Genomic DNA, 20,352 nt, shown 5'->3' with positions numbered 1-20,352 from the left:
GTAAAGAGACAGCGGGGAGAGAGGAGGAGACGGGAAGACACATTCAAGTACCTCTTATGCTATACATCCACCAGTCACCTACAAGAGAAAGTTACAGGTAAGTCAGAAGGGATCCAAGCCCAGCTTTTAGCAGGATTTCAGACAGCTTACCTTCATAAAAATCCTGCCCGGCCTGTGCTACAAGAGAGGATGAAGGAGAGCTGCAGCGCTGCCTTCCTCTCCTTTTCCCATGAATTATTAACTCCCCCCTAGGATTGTCTTTCTGGCTGGAGAGCCGGGAAGTATCCTCAGAGAAGCTCAGAGCTCTCCTCCTCTGCAGTGCTCCGTGGGCATCAGCAGACCGCCAGCACCACGGCGCGGTGTGGTGGTGCTAGCAGGATTAAGCGCTGCCTCGGGATCATGCTATCGCAAGGCAAAAGACAACCCAAACGCTATTTTCGGATCTTCAGCTGCTAATGCTGCATCTGCGCTGAAAGAAGGGGAACTCTGCATTTAGCTGGGAGGCTCCAGCGTAGCTAAAATGGATTTCCTCTGCTGCCCAGCAGTGAACAGATAAGAGTGCTCCTGCTCTGCTTTTGTCAAGAAGGGCAGAAAATAAGGAAAGTCTCCCCTGAACTCCACCATCCGAGGGACGCTGGAAGCTGTGGCAGTAATGGCGATACAGGGGAACATGCTCCTCCTGGTGTTAGGAGGGCAGAGCGATTCACTTCCCACGTACAAAAATAACCTGTGTAAAACAGTGCTGAGGACATCAGCTTAATCTTCTGCACCATAATCCTAGGAGCACGGAAAGGTGTGGCAGTGCATGGACAGGAAAATACCTTTGCTTTTTTCGCCCTCACTGTACCAGCTGGGTGGTGACTTTCCATGGAAAAACCTGTGTTGCAGACTCCTTACTCCCCATGCAGATCTGCTTTCCCAAGCACACAGAAAAGCAAAGGGATTAAGAAAACCCGCCTGTAGACCAAGATTCATTTCCTTCCCTCTGCCATATACTGGAATTCTCCTCTAGGCACTGCAGAACAATTTGGGGGTTTCTGTAGCTTTTGTTGAAAAGGAGCCACAAAGAGAGCCCACTTAGTATAGAGCTCTTCTATGTGAACATGGACAGAGGCGTTCATGAGTTTGCCAGACCAAGCACCCTGTAAATATACTACATGTTCACATGTCCTTTTTTTATAGGAAATCATTTCAAGCAGTTTGCCCCAGAACAAGCAGAATGCAAAGTAAAATGCCTCACTCCCCCCTATATTACACAAACAAACCCATACATATTTCTGAATTTTAAAAGAAAACATGCACTGATGTCAACATTTCATTCACAGAAAGACAGATGTTCCTCTTGCTGGAAACCAAGGCTTGTTAGAGTTAAAAGCTACTCTTCCAATATACAAATATTAAGCATTAGAGCTGCTAATGCACATTTCTCAGTTTAACTAAATCTGCTGAGCTAGAGGGCTAATCATGTAATCCTTATGTCTTGCTTCAGGCAGCTCTGAAGATCCAGGAGGCAAGATGCAAAATGGAACCCCACAGCCTGTCACAGAGTTCAGAAATAGAAAGCTATAGAAAACACAGCGAGAACACTTATTCCCCAAGCAGGTATGTGTGTGTAATGCTCGGTGCTCTTCCACAGCTTCAGTGTTAAACTGAAGAGACTCTTTTCAGAGTAAATGAAAACCTCACATATTTACAGTTAAAAATCTCAAATTATCAACAAACATTTCCACTTACTGAAGAAGTTCTTTGTACTTACAACAAAATGTCTGTAATAAGATCTGGAAGCAAATTGTACGAGGAATCACCTTCTCTGCATGCAAGCTCTGTACACGTTTCATGCATAGGAATGTTTACTCTTATCTGACTTCCACTGTCTGGCTATCAAAGACAAAACTACAGGCCAGCATGACATAAGAGATCAGGAAACAAGAGGCCAAGGTCTTTTCCTTCCTTTCACAACAATGATGAATAGAATAGCACAGAGACCAGCTCACTATAACGCATTTTAGTTAAAACAAGAGCTGAGAAAAAACACACCTAAGCAAGCACAAACTGAGAACTGATTCTCATTAGATCATTAATTCCATAGAAAAACAGTTGTAAGCTCTCACCACCGCCTATACAACAAATACCTAGAAGTGTTTTTAAAATCATCTCAGCTGATTCTGCCTCAAAAGTCACTAATCATCACACCTAATGTTGTGTAAAGCTCCCCAGCACCCAAGCAAGTGCAAACTACCAACCACTGTTAAATCCATGCCTTAATAGACAGCAATTAGCAATCCATTTGCACAACCTCTTAGCTATAATTGGAGAATTTTGCTTCAATTTAAGGTAGATTGACTATAATTAGGTTGCATTTAAAAACTAGCATGTGCGCTATGACACTGATTTAAGGAAATTCTGTTTAACCTGCATTCCTCCTATACCTGGAAATCAAGAAACAATAAGAAATCGTAATAATCCACCTAATCTTTTGGTTTAGCTGACCTGCTCTGGGGAAGGAGGTGATAAACCAGCCCATTTATAAACAATGTGGGAATACTATCACAAGATACTGAAAGTGTGAACCAATGCTGGAAAAAGGGCACAAGTCTTGCTTAAGAGATAGTGGTGTGCCATAATCAAAGCTGTAATTTGTTACATTCAATATCGCGTGTAAACACCTTAAAAGTGAGATTTAACATCGTCCCAGGAAAGAGGCTCTAATCGCATGCAGCTGTGAGGTCAGCACATCAGCTGTGACTGTACCAGGCTTTTGCTCCTTGTCATGTGAAAATGAAATTTCTCACCTTGCTCATCTTATCGGCCTCATCAGACGACTCCAAGTCTTGCACTTCTGCCTCCTCTGGACCTGTCTCAACGGAGCTGTCCGGGTCACCACAAAGCGAATGCCCTGTCAAAATTGAGATGTGTGTGAAAACCCAGCCATCATTTCCAAAAAATTCGAAAAGCTGGGCGCAACAGACATGGAGTTCCCATGGAGGTCCAGGCCCCATTCTGCATGTCAACACAAGGCTGTGCCAGAGGCACTCAGTGACCTCAAAGGACTACCTTGGCTTGCAGTAGGGGTCAGGTTTAACTACAGGTGTAAGAATAAACAGGTTATAGCGAGACACACTATTTAGGTGGAAACTATAAAAGACAGTTCAGAGATAAGGCTGAAATGCCACATTGAAATTTTTATGTTTAGTATTAGTTCCTTGGCTGGCAAGCAGTGGCCTGCCTTTATACTTCAGTGGTTTCAAATGGAAACTGCAGCATGTGAACAGGCAGGCTGTGCCAAGAAGCAAGTCTTGGTCAACTTTTTCTCCAAGTTAAATTGGACACGATGATTTTACATTGCTCACTGTTTTGGTCTCACACCCACTACTGAGTGTCTGTGTTGATTTTTAGGAAAATAAACCCTAAATTTCATTTCCATCAGTAAGTGGCAAGAACTAAGCACCCCTATGACTCATGTTGTTGATACAGCTAATAACTGTTTTGTGATTTCTGGTAAGTAAATAATGAATTACCTGCACGTGACAAATGGAAGAAGAGAACTAATTCCAGCCTGAGAGCTCTGTGCATAAAAAACTTTCCTGGGGACCTCATTCTCTGACTCAAATAGCTGTAAGAAGTAGTAATACTGCACCTTAGCCACTCTTCACAGAGAAACGTATTTCATATGCATTAAACTTCTAGCTATGGCAAATTATAATGACCAGCGATGGACTGAACCCTACCAGGATTCTCTTGAATGCCTCAACTGACCTTCCAACCAGCACAAATAGATACTTCACAGCAGATGAGTCCAGACACTAATTCCTTTTACCTTTCCCCCCTCCTCCTCTCAATCCCGTAAGGAAGAGGGTTTTTTTGCAGTGCTGCTTCTGGAGGTGGGTGGGGAAGGGTGGTTTCTGAGTATGCCTCCCTGCCTGCATCCCACCACCTGAGTAGGACAGTGAATGTCCCACCACGGATTATATCTCTTATTCCATTACCTTTATTCTTCAGCTAACGCAGAAAAGACTAATCAAAGATCAATGGAGGCAGCAACATAGAAAATCCCCACGTTTTAAAATCCAGTCCAATAGATAATATTAAAATAATTTTTGGTCGTGCTGTTAGCACTAGCATTTAAACATTTTGGTGGAAAGCTCAACACTTTTCTCTAGCAGAATAGATTTTTTTTTTTCTAACAAGTGGGGTTTATTTTGTGTTTGCTAGCCCTAAGAACAGAAGCAGCCCAACAGCACACTATCACGTTGTCAGCACCCAGTGGTCCAGCAGCCATTCCCTCCTATTTCAACCTATACCAGGCTGAAACATGGACATTTTTCAAAGATTAAGAGTAATTTAGCACACCAGATGCAGCACCATTTCTATGTTAGTCCCATGCTGACTCTCACGTTACTCGCTATTTTTCAATTAGACATTTCAATTTAGGTAAGTCATGTATGTTTGTCTATAAGGAGCATTTGGCTAGATAGCAGTGCTGTGAGTAAAAAGGCCACAGTGCTGAAAACAATTATCTGTTATATTGATATATTTCAGCTAAACACTGGGTGGTTTGGCCAAAAAGGCTACAATAGCATGGATGGTCTTCTTAACTCAGACAAAACGGCAAGCTGCTCTAAAATACAAGACTTCAAAAAATTAAACCCTGATTACACACAGACTGCATTTGTTTACAATGGAATGAAATCTATTTAATTATATGCAAATGACAGTGTCTAAGAAACATGATTTTTAAGTAAATAAGAAAAATACTGTTGCCCCTTCTCTGTAATGAAAAAGCCACTTTTCCTCTTTCAAGGAGCTTTATGTTAGTGCACAATGTTGGTTTGCAAACACATCCTAGGCAAGGTTTTCTTGATATCAAGACTGAGGGGAGAGATTCAGGTCTGGGTTCCTTAGTACCCAACTTTCAGCTGCTGTTCGCACAGATTCACAGAATGTCAGGAATTGGAAGAGACCTCAAACAGATCATCTAGTCCAACCCCCCCTACCAGAGCAGGATCACCTACAGTAGGTCACAGGAACACGTTCAGGCAGGTTTTGAAAGTCTCCAGAGAAGGAGACTCCACAACCTCCCTGGGCAGCCTGTGCCAGGGCTCCGTCACCCTCACAGTGAAAAAGCTTTTCCTAATGCTTTTGTGGAACCTCCTACGCTCCTCCAGCTGTTGCCCCTCGTCCTATCATTACCAAAACAAATTTGCACAATTTTACAAGATTCCCACTTTGTTGAGTTCAGAAATCATTTGAACAAACAGGAATTCAGAAATCCAGAAATAAATTCAGAACATTTTCTGCATACTGGGATGGAACTAAATTGGACATGAATGGAAATGAAATTAAAAGAACATAAAAGGTAGTTCATAGCTGAGCTTCTAAAAAGATAGGGTTTACCTTTTAAAAAGATGTGCCTGTTTTGGCAGCACAAAATCTATTTGAAGAAGTGGTTTTTTTGTAATAAATTAGGTTTTCTGAGCCTTGCTCAGATTTCATCAACTTGGACTATGAGCTTTCTGGTCGTTCTATTAATGTGTGAAAAAAATCATAAACCTCTTAATCAATCCATTAAAACATAAGAGAAAAAAGATGTGCTACGTGTCATAATTTGTTTGGGGCAGTCTGTGTTTTTTCATTCCAATTAATTTCCCACTATAAAGTGTGTGAAATACATCTTACAGCTGTTTCTCACTCCAAGCCAAGGCAAATAATGTTTGTCTGGGGGTTTTGGTTTTTGCTTTCAAGCTACCACTTCTTCTTTTCCTGTATATTAAAACACCACTTAATTTGTTTCCTGCAGTATAAACACTTTTGCCCAGTAGACAGCAATCTTTCACTTAGACCGTGATGAGCAGTCACATAGTACATGTGCTCCATGTATTTCTAATGTCTTAAGATGCCAAAGCCAACGTCAACTTCAGCAGGTTTATCTGCTGGTTGTTAAATGCAGGCAATCACTTTGGTAATGCCACAGGTTACTGCCTTTTAATACCACGCAGTTACTGTCCCATTTCTGTCAGGTTCATTGCATCGTTTTACTTTTGCCCTGTAAATCTTTATTTAGCTCTGCAAGATGCTCTGAGGACAATGTGCTTGTTTCCTTCTGCAGCACCTGAATGCTGCCCAACCACTACCATTTGCTAAGGATGATAATGCATGGGCTTGACGTTAAAGAATTAGAAAAGAAAATAAAAAAAAAAACAGTAGGAAAAAGAGGTCAAATCCATGTGACCAACAGCACAGATGGAGGTCACACAAGCTCCCAAATTGTCTCAGCAGTGTAATATCCATGACAGCATGATTAACGCCCATTAAATAACTCCTACTTATGGCTAGAACTAACAAAATAAAAGGAAAGCTTATATCACTGGAGCAAAGGTGCTGGAGCTTAAAGGCCAGGAGTATCACATAAAGCTTAAGCATCATGCCAACACTTGGCTAAAATTTTCCACGGCTGCTGCTTCCAGTTTGCAGCATTGCTGTACCTCAAGATTTTAATGAGACTTCCATAATATTTGGTACTGCTCTTAAAGTCTACTTCTTGGTGCCAGATTTTTTTTTTTAATGCAGTGGGAATAAATATTCCAAGCCAAGCTCTGTGAGCTGTGGTGCAAAGCTCAGAAGTGCGTATCCTACTAACACCAAAAAAAGCACACAAATCAGAAAACCCTGCATCTCGATGCCTTATTCCTGAGTATGTGGGATGAGCAATACTGAATTTAGTCCTCTCAGTGACAGGAGAGAGAAGTGCTGGCAAGGGCAGCCACCTGCCAGCATGTTAACATGCTGTGGGCTGGAAGCAACAGGCTCAGATGGTTGAAAGCTTTAGCTTGTAACCTGAAGGTGCCTCAGCAGGTTGTTTTATATGTCTCAGGGCCCCACACAACACGTTGCTGTGTGACTGAGCTCTGTGAGTGCCGCAGTCAGACAGTGTCAGAGACCAAGGAGCTCATCCCGGTGCCTTCCCTGCCCACCCGCCACCACCGGCTTCCTGCAAAAGGTGCATCATACTCCTCTGTACTTCCTTCATCGATGAAACTCAGTGATACTGGAAGTCAAATATAGCAACTGCTTGATCATTTCCAGCAGGAAATAAGGACAGATCCCCATCTGAGCTGAAACCACAGAAGAAAAATGGACCAGGCAGAAAGTGACTCCCTCAGCTGAATCCCAGCCAAGACTCTCCTGTGAGGAGTGCTGCAAAGGTTTCAGTGGCCAAGTGCTTCCAGTGTCTGACTTGAAAGAAAGCCTTAAAAGAAAAGAATATCACTTGCTTGGGAAGTTCAACAGCAACTTCCTTAAACAGAGTTATTTCTGAACGCTGCTGGGGAATGGCCCCATTATGACAAGAGAGTACCTTTCAAAAGACAATCTGTCATAAATGGAACAATTATAATATAAATTGCGAGGGAACTGCCTCTCAGATTAAAGTTCTATATGGGACAAAATTTCACTTACCAATCTACAATAAAAAATATAGGCATGTATTTTTTATTATTTTTTAAGAAGAATTCTGGTTAGCTTTGAAACACTGAAATATAAAAGAAGATGATGTAGTTTTTACACCAGGATATTCTATCCCACTGGGAAGAGCCACAGAGTTCATAACATCTCCAAAGACCTATCACACTTACAGTCAACTGAGAGACCAAAGAAGAGGATAGGGGAATTCTGGCTTCTCTGGAGAGTTACAGAACAAGCCCCACAATTCTATTTCCCTTTTGATAGAACTCTACTGCTTCCTTTTTCATTTCAATAACTCGTGCAAATAAAGAAAAATCTACGCTGAATGTCATCCAATTAATGCACTTTTCTTGGCAAGAATGCAGATTGAATGAAACCTTCCCCATACACACAGTCACTCCTCATCCTCCCCAGGTCAGGAGCCTAGTCCGAGAACTTGTAATACGCTTGAGTAGCCCCTTTGGAATAAACGAGGGTTTTCATACACGTAAAAATGAAGCATGTGCTCAGAGACTTTGGAAACCAGGGGAGCTGAGATTGGAGGAGATCGCTGCCAAGCAGGGAGCTGCAGCTTCGGGCTGGCGGGGCCGGCAGGGGGAGCGGCAGCACAGCAAGAAAACGAAGATGAGGAGCGGGGGAAGAAGGGAGCAGGTTTGCTTACTGCAGCTCAAATGGGAAAAGGAGCAGAAGCCCAAAGCTGCAACGCAAAGAACTGATGTGCTGAGGGCCACGCTGCTTATTTCCACAGCAGCGCAGGCAGACTTCAGAAAAGGCAGGAATGAGACCTCCAAACGCAATTCTGACTGAGGCAACATCCTTGAGGCTCTGCTTTTTTAAGCTTTTAGAAAAGGGATCTTCGCAAACAACGGTTCTGCATGTCTCTGATTAATGACATGCAAAACCCTCTGATTGCTGCTGCAGTCAATGCCCCTTAAATTGTTAAATTAAGCACTGAATGATAACAATAATTTTTAACGTGCTACAGAAGATAGGAATTTGTTGTCTGCCTCAGGAAAATAACCCTGAAGAAATTAAGGTCATTATTAGTCTCAGCTTGTTCTGCAATCCAAATTACTTAGCCTAAGGGGACCTGTGATACGAAGATAGAATAAAAAATAGTGGCCATTCTTATAGCGTGATGAAAGTTTGTCTCAGTTTTATACTATAGTCTTTAGAGCATGTGTTAACTTCAGCCTCTGGTTCTCCCTGCTATCTGAATGACAAAGTAACAGTCTCTTTAAAAATACCTAGCTGCTTCATACCTAGAAAATTAATATACCCATTCAAAACACAGACATACTTTCTTTTTTATCATAAATACCTTCTGCACATTGATTTATATGGCTCACAGTTATCCCTGTAGAGTTATTCTTCACGTTAGAGGTCTCCAAAACAAAGGAGCATGCAAAACTCAAACCTCAGAAACTCTACTCCCGAGTAAAAAAAAGGTAGTGGGATTGTGGGGAAACCACACCAAACATGGATACTACTCCCATTCCCAAAGCTCCTGCTAATAATAAAGTATCTTCTTTACAATTTTGTGGAGGTGCAACGCTGTGTTTCCAGCTTTCAGCCTCTGGTTCCCTAGATGGAGTGGAGCAGAATGGGGAGACAAAACAATCCTCATGGGAAAGGGAGACGGCTCTCACTGATCCTTTTAGGCAACACGGAAAGCACACTGCCAGGGCTCCAGATAGAATGAGAGTTGGTCCTCCTCAACCAGATTTATGCAGACTGCATTAGCAAGAGAGAAGACTGAAAGCCAGGAAAAAGGGTAATAGATGAAAGGAACAAAACTTGCGGCTCTGCAAGCCTGATGCAGCGCAAACTCCTAGGGGAAAGTATGTAACATACCCAGGATGACATTTTTCACATCAATTAGAGATATAAAATACAAGGTCATTTCCAGAGCAACCCGTTAAGTAAACAGAATTTAGTGACCATTGCCACAGAGCTAATTTACAGCTCTAGCCCCAACGTCAGTATATACAAGGTAGTTCGAGAAAATGAAACAGCTGTAAGAGATATCATATTTAACAGGAGCATCCGCAGTCACTTCAGGGAGGTCGACCCCCGGGAATACAGCCCTGCTTTGCTCCTGGAAGACCTCCCACTGTGTAATAAGTCAGCTTAGGAAATTAGAATCATAGAATCACAGAATGGCCTAGCTGGAAGGGACCTTAGAGATCATTTAATCCAACCTCCCTGTCATGGGCAGGGACGCCTCTCAACTAGATCAGGGAACACATGGGGACCGAACAGGGATCGAACCCACGACCTTGGTGTTATCAGCACCACGCTCTAACCGACTGAGCTAACCAGCTTCCTTAAAAAAACAACCCCAAAACATAGCATCTTTTTGTTGAAAACACACAATATGATTTGCCTTACACAAAAAATCCACCCTTTGCCATCTTTAGAGCTGATGAAGCATTGCTATTGAACAAGTTAATGATAGGACATCAGTGTGATCGGTCAACCAGATCCTGAATTTCTGGAGAATGGATGTGCCGACAGGTGATTTATATCTGCTGGCATTCTGGCCTAGCAATGTTCCACCCCCCTGCTGAAAGGGCGGCTACACTACTTCACGACCAAAAAAAAAAAATCTGCATCCTATAAATAAAGCATAACAGAAATCACTGAGCTGATTTGCCTAGCCAGCCAAACTGCCAGTAATCAGCCAGGATACAAATAAATAGGTCAGTGGGTATTTCATACTTGACTGCTCTCTACAAGAAGCTGGGGAACCAAGACCAAAAATCTAAGATACAGCTACAGTCTCCCAAATGAAAGCATGCAGCCCTTTTTAAGATATTATGTGGATGCAGTTTAGGTAATGAATGCATGAAAAAGCACAGCGAAAGAAGAAAAAAGCCTACAGTAAAACACTGTGTTCTGCAAACATCTAAATAGAGAGAAATTGATGGGGAAGATTAAAACACCTGCCTTCCCATCACACACTTGGGTGCAGATCCTTGATTTCACTCCCACCTCAGGCTAAGTCATCCCAAATCAGAGTATCAGCATTGTTCAGCTTTAAACCCTCGCTTAATTTCATTCTTCAGAAGCATATTTCATATGGCAACTGCAGGCACTTTCAGAAACTGTTACGAGACACCTGCACATCTGCTGATGAACTACCGTGCTGCTTCTGTTGGTTAGAGAAGTATTCCTCCCACTCTGTGGAGGAATAAAGACAATTCCCACCTCATCGTTTGCTGCATTTTGAACGAAAGCACATGTCAAGGGAGATTTAGCTTCTGTGCCACCAAAAGAGAGAGCAAAGAAGATGACTACAGCACACCAAAAGTGAAGGGCAGCTGTAGCCAGAGAAATCCGAAGGGAAAAGGAAGCCCCAACGCTTACCCCTGGTCTTGGGGAGCTATTTAAGAAGGAGGCGCTTTGGCCCATCAGACTGTTCACATGCTCACCGCAGGACATGGGAAAACAATCAGCCGTTCCACATCACTGTGACAAACTGTAGAAATCCAGCCTGGGAGAAGCTTACAAAGGAGGACAGACATGACTCAAGCTGAAAGCAGCACAAAGGAAGCCATGTCTACACAGCAGCAGAGGTGGGAGGTCTCATCTGTCCATCAGCCATGTCCTGTGTCTTCATTTCACACGGGGCACAGAGGGTTGTTACTGGACAATGTTAAAAGGCAAATGTCTTCAGACACTTTTGGCAAACCGGGCACTATCTCACCCTCAGCAAGAAAAAGCACCCCTCGAAGACTCTTTAAATAACGATGCAGAGAACTGACAGTGGTAGGGAAACTTCTTGTCGAGACCCTGCATTACAAAGTGTGGCTGCTCTGCCTTAGAGACACCATGCTGCATAAACACTCATGTCCCAGCTGCTGATTCTTTGCCTCGGGGACAGACACTCACTGCAGTGAAAAGTCGGGGTTTTGATGCAAACGCACCGGCAAGGAAAAAAGGATGAGGGCCTGTGAAGAGCTGGTGTTAGGTAGGAAATGAGGGCATCTTGTGGCCAGCTATAAAATTGTACAAGATAAGCTTGATTTTCAGCACGAAATCCTAACTGGGAAAATTCAATGAAAACTGAAAGGGGGAAATGGCCTTCTGAAAATGTTTAATTTTAACTGCCTTTGGGGGTTTATACCACGTCTTACATGAGGTTGCTTTAATGAGTCCCCTCAGAGGTACTTGCAGTAAGATGTTTCAAAGCTTCTTTGTTGACACTATTCCACTTGCTACGAATACCACACTCCCAAAAGCCAGACTAGGGGTCCAGCTTTCCTTTTCTCATCACCTGAACAATGTTGTTTTCGACAGACTACTTTCAATCAATATCTTAAGCAAAACCAGAGCAGCTCCCAGAAGTGTTGAAAGGCAAGCTGTACCTCCCTGACCCTTTGCAGGCAGACATGAGTCAGCTTGGTCCTGAGCCCAAGCAAACTATCTTTCACCGTGGCTAATTTGCTCCAGCTCAGCATCACGCTAATGCACTCGCGCTGCTCCTGGGTTAGCTCCAGTTTGCACCCACACTCATCCCAGAAGACCCTACAGCGAGTGACTGCAGCAATTAGACAGACACGTCTCGGGAGAAGGCCGACTTGAACACCAGTGAAATGCATTAACAGCCCCGCTCCTGCTCCAGCTTTTTACTTCAAATGCCCAAAACCAAACCGTTCATAGCTGTCAAAACAATTATTTTGACATTTCTGAAACCTTTACTTTGAGGAGAAAGCAAAGTGTTTTGACATATTCAGACCCCATTTACTTTTGACTGAAAGTCAAAATTTACCTCAGCTCAGAATAGCTTTGAATATATTGCAAGTATTTCTTTTTGGCCATTCCACTAATTCTTCCTGTATTTTAAATTATCCCAAAAAACTACACCAATCAGGTCTAGTACCCTCTTCTGGATTTTGAGTACAAAGAGACATTTAGAAGCCAGCAAAATTTGACTAAGTAGGCAAGTAAGAGGAGGTATGGTGCAGGAGCACCAGGAGGACTGCTATCCCAGTGCAATTCCCAACAGTGTTATCTTACAGGGTTATAACTAGAAATGGCCGAGGAGGTGGTCCTGCTCTTCCAAAGCCATTTCTCTTATCCTAGCATGGTTACTTTTCCTCAGCTGGTTCAGGAAGCTAAACAATTCACATTTGCTAGGGATTAATTTTGACCCAGGTCAGTTCTCTGACGAGGGCAATGTGGTGGGCAGAAATGTCCCTTCCCATCGCAGTGTGCTGTGGGACCAGTTAGGTAGGTTTGGCTGTACCTTCAATCTCTACCTTTGGGTGTTTTGAAACGTTCTTGTGAGTTATTTATGTGTCTCATCAAATGTGCAAGGCTCCTGTGCTCCTGGCTAATCCCAGAGAGGGTGAATGCTTACCCCCTCTTCCTTCCCTTCCATACATATACCCTGTGGGCAAATCCAGAGGTAAAGGCACCTCCTCAGCATCCCAGAAGTGAGCAATTAGTTCTGCGACTCATTGTAGGCACAGCTAGATGATACGATGTGCATTTGGTGATGACACACATTTCACAGCCTAACCACATAACACAAATCATCTTCCATTGCTACTGCAGATTATACCTCGCAGCTTCCAGCACTCTCATGTGTTATTTGTCCCGCGCATTGGGATTGTAATTCCTCTCACTTCCACCACGGAATTTACATGCAGGGATCAATGGCATTACACCGGCATGTTGTAAGCGTGAATCCTCCTCCTGGTAATTTCTACACTGAACCAAATACCTTGGCTGCTCCCAGCAAATGCCAGTGCGCTGTCACTCAAGTCAGATGGGTTTTCCAAGCGACGTGGTGGTGGTTGCATTAGTTTCTGGCCTTCCTCTATGTCAGGATAGGTGCGCACAGTAAGACACAGTGAAGGCTGAACAAGGGCATCTTTCAGCAAAGTTGAGTCCAAATCCTCAGCAGCTTTCTTGTTAATCTCCACAATTTCATCACCAGCTTTCAGGCCTGCAACACAGAAAGGAACAGGTAAGACTTGCACAGTAATGCTTCTATTACCCACAGACATCAAGGAGCTGAGCCCAGTTTTTATGAAGTGCCAGACAATGTTATGTCTAGACATAAAGTAAACATTCATGACTGCACACAATACTGCAATTTGATGAACTTTTGTGAGATGTGTTGTCAGGCTGGCACTCCAGTATCATCCCTAAGAGTGCACTGCCCAGGAAGTCCCTCATGATGTACCAGCAACAAGATATCCCCATTTTCTTCATGTCACTGCAAGGGAACAGCTGCTGTACAGCAAGCCACCCTACGTAACATATTGCTGGTAAATAAATGTGTACTGAAGGAAGAGTCAAATTTCTGAGGTGCTGCACACAGGAGAGAGTAAGAATAAGAGTAGCTGGGCTGGCTTGATTCTTACTTCCGCACAAGTTAAGGCTTTTATTCAAAGTGGTCACCTACCCCTACACCTAGGAGAAGAGAAAAACATTTCCCTCTCAGCCTGTGTGTATAGTGTAGGACTTCAGATAGGCTCCTCTCTGGCCCCTTCTAAATCACATCCTAGCATATAGATCTTCAAAAGGCAAATTTTAGCGCTTGCTAAGTTAGTCATGGTGGTTTTTTTTTTTCAGTCTGATTTCAGGAGCTATTTATAGCATCAGCGCCCAAGGGAAAAGGGGATCTGCAGAGGAAACAGCTGACTCCTGCTCGCTTCCAGGGTGACATAGAGATGCTGACAGGCAGCGCGCAGCCCTCCGAGGTGCCGCAGGAAACCTGACCTTCCCCTCAGCCAGCTGTGCCTGCCCTCTCACTAACCACAGAGTGCTGGACTGGGGTTTAATCCCAAATAACCTTTTGGGTCAGGCAGGCAGCAGCATGCCAGGGCAGGCCAGTGCTGCTCCAGCCACTGCAGTTTTTTGTCTCCTCTTCAGGGTGACAGCTGGCAGACCCCCTCAGGCATTTCCCAGGGGCCGGCCCGCTGGGCACAGCTGGTGGGAACATGTGCTCTGCAATGGCCACCAAGGCACCAACAGGACCACCAGCCCCACTGTGGTGGCAACCCAGTCACTGTCCTGGAATTTACAAGGTTAAAAGAGCTGTTCTGTGGGGATGACCTGCCCTCATGCCATGCAGTCCTCTGGCTGGGCAATCATGCAAAGGAAAAAAAAAAAAAAAGGGAAAAAAGGAAAAAAGTCTTGTCACCCTTAAAGCCTGGATGAAAGGTCTGATTTGAAGAGCTGTGAGCAGAGCTCAAGTGCATCCTCCAAGAGACAGATTACCTACCCTCATGCAGGAAAGAAACATGGAAGGAAGGAGGCTAAAGAGCCTCAGTTTTCTTCCGGAAAATTGAGATCTTTCTAAATGCATGTAATTGTGTGCAGAAACTGTAGCATGGCATGCAGTTTTGGAGAGAATAAAATGAACTAGATGAAATAGCTATAAAGTAAATGGACTGTAAAATCATATTTGAAATGAGGACAAAACAAGGCAAGTCAAGCATTTCTCATTATTTCATTTATTCTACTTAGTGCAGCCATGTCATAATAGTAGCACATTAATATACCTGCAACAATAAACATCACATCTAGGGCTTCATTTACTCTTTGTAATGCTTGTTTTGAATCATCTGGGATAAAGCATCATGTCTATCTCAGTACAAGCAAGCACCTCAAATTCCAACAAGGTTCTAGCTAAAGCAGACCAAGAAAAAAACCAAAAAAGATAAAAATCATAAAAATTCTTAGGAGAAAATAAAATTTAAGTTTTCTAATTGGAGAAAAGATTGAAAATTAAAGTCTGTATCTCAGCTGGTTAGACTTACCCATAGGAAGTGCAGTCAAATACAAACATGCATGTAAATAATAGGAGGCAGAGAGAGTTTTTCCTCCCTGTTTTCTGCTAACTAGGTGTCCTGTCACAATATCCTGCTAAGCACTGTTCATACAGAAACGGCTTTTTGTAACAATTATGAAGAGCAACGTATCACTGAAAGCATGTTTTAGCATTTCAGCCCCACAGGAGGCAGTCTGTGTTCATGCATTCATTTAAACTGTTGTTCAAACCTTAACTAAAGGCAAAGTAAGGAAGCCCTGCTAACCGCCCCCCACCCTCATCATCAGATTCTCTTTGTTGCCCACAGAAAACCCATGGGGTTTTATTTCCCTGTGGCAGGCTAGCAGAGAGGCACTCCCCAGCTCCTATTCAGAGCTTTTAGCAGGATACTCATCCTGTCAGCCAGGGAATTGTATAGGGCTGAGGTAGGGTGAGGAGGGGCTGGAAAGAGAAGGATGAGCTCTTCAAGCTTATTAGGCACATGCAGCAACCTCGAGAACCACCTGTGTGGTTTTCTTAAGTTAGGGTTAGAGGCTACAGCTGAGTGAAACTCCAGGCTCCCTAGAGCCAGAGCTGTTCCCCCTTCCCTGCCCCCTGCTTCTTCCTTCCCAGTTTCTGTCTGCACAGTCCTGTCCCCTCACTGTGTCACTTCTGGCACCTGCTTCTCTGCAACACAAGCCAACACCATTTGCCAGCGGGCCAGAAAACCAGCCACGCATTATCTGCTACAGCAGTTTTCTGTCGAGATGGTGAGCTGAATCGGCTCAGCAGAGTGCCAGAGTCAGCACAAGGCAAAGAGCTGGAGCAGTTTGGGGGAGACTAGCCTCCACTGCTTTCAGCAACAGCTAGCTGCTGAATCAGCTGTGCAAGACCATATAGTCACTCTCTGAGAAATCTCTGAAGGTGTTTTTGAGGACTCTGCATACACTGATGGGTTATGGAGAGATAAGCGTCTTCTCACTTTTCATGCTCCCCATGTTATACTTTAAAACCTGCCTACGTTTCAGCTGCCCAGCTCCTTGGCCAGCCCATCCCATGACTGCAGGAGGGCAATGAACGGGACAGTAAAGGCACAGCAGTGTGAGGGTTGACCTCGGCGTGGGTAAGCTGCAGTTAAACCACATCCTGCTCTGCCCTGGGATGAGCCCAGCAGCCTAGTTATCTCTGCTGGTTTCTGGTCCAAGTCATGCTTCCTGCAAAGGCTGGAAGCAAAACTAGAGGCAGTAATACCAGCCACAGAGAGCACTATGATGGCTTCTAGTGTACCTGTTCATCTTGCAGTGACTGACCTGAGAGGGCCCCTGCTCCTCTTTCCAGCTGCAAGGGTCATACTGACCCTGCTCCATCTATAACAACCCAAAATTAAAAGATGTTGACTATATAGCAAAGCTGATTACAAGAGCAGAACAGCCATGCATTCGGTACATCATGCTCTTCCCAAAAGACCATGATCTCTTCTGGACTGGGACACTGATTTGGTGTGTTTGTAAAGCTCCCATGCCAAAAAGCTCATGGTCTATATCAGGACTAAACAAACAATAAAATAAGCACTTTAAAAAGTCTTTTACCTTTCTTGAAAGCTAAGCCTGTCTCTTTGACGCAATTCACATACAGCCGACGAATCCCTTCTTCTTCCACAGAGGACAGAGAGAAACCTAGGGAGAAACCCAGTGAGACAGTTAGAAAAAGCCAACCACTTCCAGCATGTCCTAACAACTACACACGCGAGAGGTAAGGTTATGCTGTCCCTGCAGTAAGCTGTCAGGAATTCCTCCCTTCTCCTTTCTCATAAACCTTTACAAACATGAAGGGAAACAAAAACTGAAAGTGGCTTTAACAAAAACATGAACTGAATTTTTGAGTTTATATATATAAATCATCTTACAGCTTTATTTGAGGATACCACAGCTGCAAAACGTTGGAACAGACTTCCAACTCTCTTGGCACAAAAGGTCATTTCAAGACGTTTTGCAGTTTGCAGACAAAAGCTGCACAGAGATGTGGTTTTGTGACCCAAACTGACAAAAGCCAGGAAACGGAGAGCTATGGCTGACATGACATCCTGAACTCAGACAGCGTCTGCTAAAGCAGAATGCCAGCTTTTTCTCATTTTTAAATCCCTGGACTGGGTAAGTTTATAAAAAAGCCTCTTACTCTTCTCCCCCCCTCTATTCTCAGCTGCTCCTAGCACAACCTGTTATTTGCTAAGTCTTAGTTCAGTGCACATTTTATAGCTACGCTAGAGACCCATAGACCAGCCTTATAATGGAAGTACTGACACAGCCTTAATTTAAACACTGCAAATGGTACCGCTACATTTGGTTTTGGTTGATTTGCCTGCCATTTGTGCTTGACACTGTGTAAGATAACAATGTGTAAAGGAAATACAGTGTGGTTAGCTAAATAGGGTTTATTTATTTACTGTTGAGAGTTATCTAAAGCAGAACATTTGCCTTTCTGAAACTTCATTACTCCCTAAATGGGTGTAGGCAACCATTTGCTCTCTTTTTCCGACTAGAAAAACATTTACAAATCTCTGGGGGGAGACGCTTGTTTGACATGGAATCAGCCACCAGCCAAGAAGAAGCAGATGTGCTAGGAGCCTATTCCAACTTTAGGACTCCCTTCAAGTTGGTGCTTATGGATGAGAAGTTATTTTTCATCAACCATGTAAAAACACGAAAGGAGGGGGAAGAATGTGGCAGCCTAGAAGTGAGGAGCATATGGCCCTTCGTGACTTACTGAGCTACTTGGAATCTGTATGTGAGCTCCTCAGTATGAATAAAATGAAATTTGTGAAGCTCACTCAACACATCAACTTTGGCAGAGAAAAAAACCTCTTGAATAAACAAAAGAGCAGCTGCAGAAAAATAGTAGCTATTGCTTGTCATCACTGCAAAGCCTACCTGGAAAACCCTTAACCAGAAGCACAGTGGAGCATGTCCAAGACTACAGCCTGAGTCAGAACAACTTATCAGTTTGCAATTGAAATGCTGTTTTGCAGCCGGCTACCATACAGTTAAAACAAGGCTGAGTTGCAGCTCAAGTTCTCGCTGTGGCTACCTGTGAAGAGATTACCACATCTAAGCAGTCCCCAGCTCCCATTCTGCTTCACAAGAAGACCTCTGCCTCCTCCAGTCTGTCAGGGCTAAGGGCAGGTGTAGTTGCTTTTTAACTCGGCTTTCATTTAAAAAAAAAAAAATCCAGAGAGGAATGGGTGTAAGGAGTTACATGTGTTGTCCTCACCTTTATGAGATAAGAGATGGGCAACAGGCAACAGCCTTGAAATTGGCATCCCAGATATAGACTTAACCCCGCCACAGACAGGGTATGGGATCAAACCCCAAGTATGGATAAACTGTTTTATTTCCACAGTTGTGATGAGGCTGGATCCAGTAAACAATTTGAAGCAGCATTCTGGTCCCCCTGCAGCGCTGGTGCCAGTGCTTTCACTGCCATCCAGCAAAGAAGAGCAAGGAACTCATCCAGATGTGAAACACCTCAGTCAAGTGTGTGCGTACAGATCTATGTACATACATGTATGTACACATTTGTATATAATCATATACGCATAAACATGTATGTGCAGTTTGCATATGCACTTGTGTAGTACGAATGTACAGTTTCCATCTGGCTGAATTCTGCAGGTGCTCCGCACAGACACGTGTACTAGCATTGCATGAGAGGAAGGGCAGGAGTGGGTGGAAGTGACAGCGATTGCATAAGCTGGCATCACTGCCAAAAAGATTATTATCAAACTGTGCATGGACTCTGAAACACAGGTGTGAAGAGATGGGTGGTGACCCAGACAGAGCCTTTTCTTCACTGCAAAGTTCTGATGACAGGAGAACAAAAGTCTACATCTGTGAGTGCACATGGCCTCACTGAACCTGCACAATACTTGAACAAACCTCCAGAAGATTAACTCGGCCCCCTGAGATAGACAGCTCCTAACAAAAATGCCAGTATGTTCCCGTCACATACAGGACCTGGAAGCAATAGGTTCTTACTGCTGATGTGCCCTGATTCCTGCCCACACAACCTATTCAAAGAGTCTGGTGTCAGTGAAAGAGTCAAGAAGGTATGTGCCCGGGAATCTGCAATAGCATCACATTGACACATCTAATGCTGGCAAGGCCCAACACACTGACCAGACACCCCAGGAGTGCTTCTTACTGTGGCCCCACTGGTAGGAGTAGAAACACTGTGAAATATTCCCAGCTGAGCTTTCCCTGAAATGCTCTGCTCCATCCTCTTTACATGACTTGAACTCACGGTGTGCTCAGACATGATGGCAAAGATGCTCCAAAGGCCTGCTCCTGCCTGAAGGGGCAGCTCTGTCCCCTCCCCAGGATTTCCTAGCTTGCCCAAAACAGCTTGCAAAGCCAGCAGACAGCTCTTCACTTCTATTATCTTTCTGCCAGGCTAGTGAGCTGAACTGGCCTGCCTTAATTGCACCCTTAGTGAAAGCATTTCACCTCCCTATCTTTGATACCATGTCTGTTAAATGAAGTTAGCACTAAGTCTACATTGTCAGGATTAATGAATAGCTGCTTGGGATGTATCTTGAAAATTCAAGGTGATCTACAAGTATTATTATTGCTACAGCTGAAACACTAGCAACAGCAACAAGTAATGTCAGTCCTGATTTTCATAATCTCATCCGTGTTCAAAATGAAGACTCTTCTAGTTCTTCTGGAGGAATCAAGGAAATTTTGATGTATGTTTTTTAAAAAAAGTATGAGAAGGCTTTAACAATGCTACACAGAAAAAACAAGTAATCATCGGAATGAAAAGTCCCTTAGCACCCTAGCCATTCAGTTTTGGTACTGTCTCCTGTCGCTGTCCCCAGAGCACTTGTCAAAGTGCCTGTGAGGGGCTGAGCCTCCAGCACTGCCCAGCTGACTGAGAATCAATCTCAAAGTCAGCCCTGCTCAGACACAGACTTACGCAGGTGCTTAGATGCTTGGAGCCCATGCAGCCGCATTATTGATTTAGGTTCTTTTCACAACAAAACCAGCAGCAAGAACCTTTAAGCAACCCTGTTAAAAAGAATCTATGCCAAAACTTTAAAGCTCGGATCTTCATATTGCCATAGCTTG

The 20,352-nt window shown here is 43.8% G+C and overlaps 1 protein-coding gene across 1 annotated transcript in view; it reads right to left on the bottom strand.

Moving 5' to 3' along the window:
* TIAM1 (T-cell lymphoma invasion and metastasis 1) overlaps positions 1–20,352 on the bottom strand; it is an 82,871-nt gene that overhangs the window by 19,832 nt on the left and 42,687 nt on the right. Inside the window, 3 exon segments of the mRNA XM_009876250.1 lie at positions 2,793–2,896; positions 13,193–13,417; positions 16,819–16,905. Coding sequence (XP_009874552.1) covers positions 2,793–2,896; positions 13,193–13,417; positions 16,819–16,905 — 416 coding nt within the window.

The sequence above is a fragment of the Apaloderma vittatum genome, unplaced genomic scaffold, assembly GCF_000703405.1.
Source record: "Apaloderma vittatum isolate BGI_N311 unplaced genomic scaffold, ASM70340v1 scaffold12630, whole genome shotgun sequence".
NCBI lineage: Eukaryota > Metazoa > Chordata > Aves > Trogoniformes > Trogonidae > Apaloderma > Apaloderma vittatum.
Note: the sequence above shows the minus strand (reverse complement) of the source record. Positions and strands in the feature narration are given on the sequence as shown.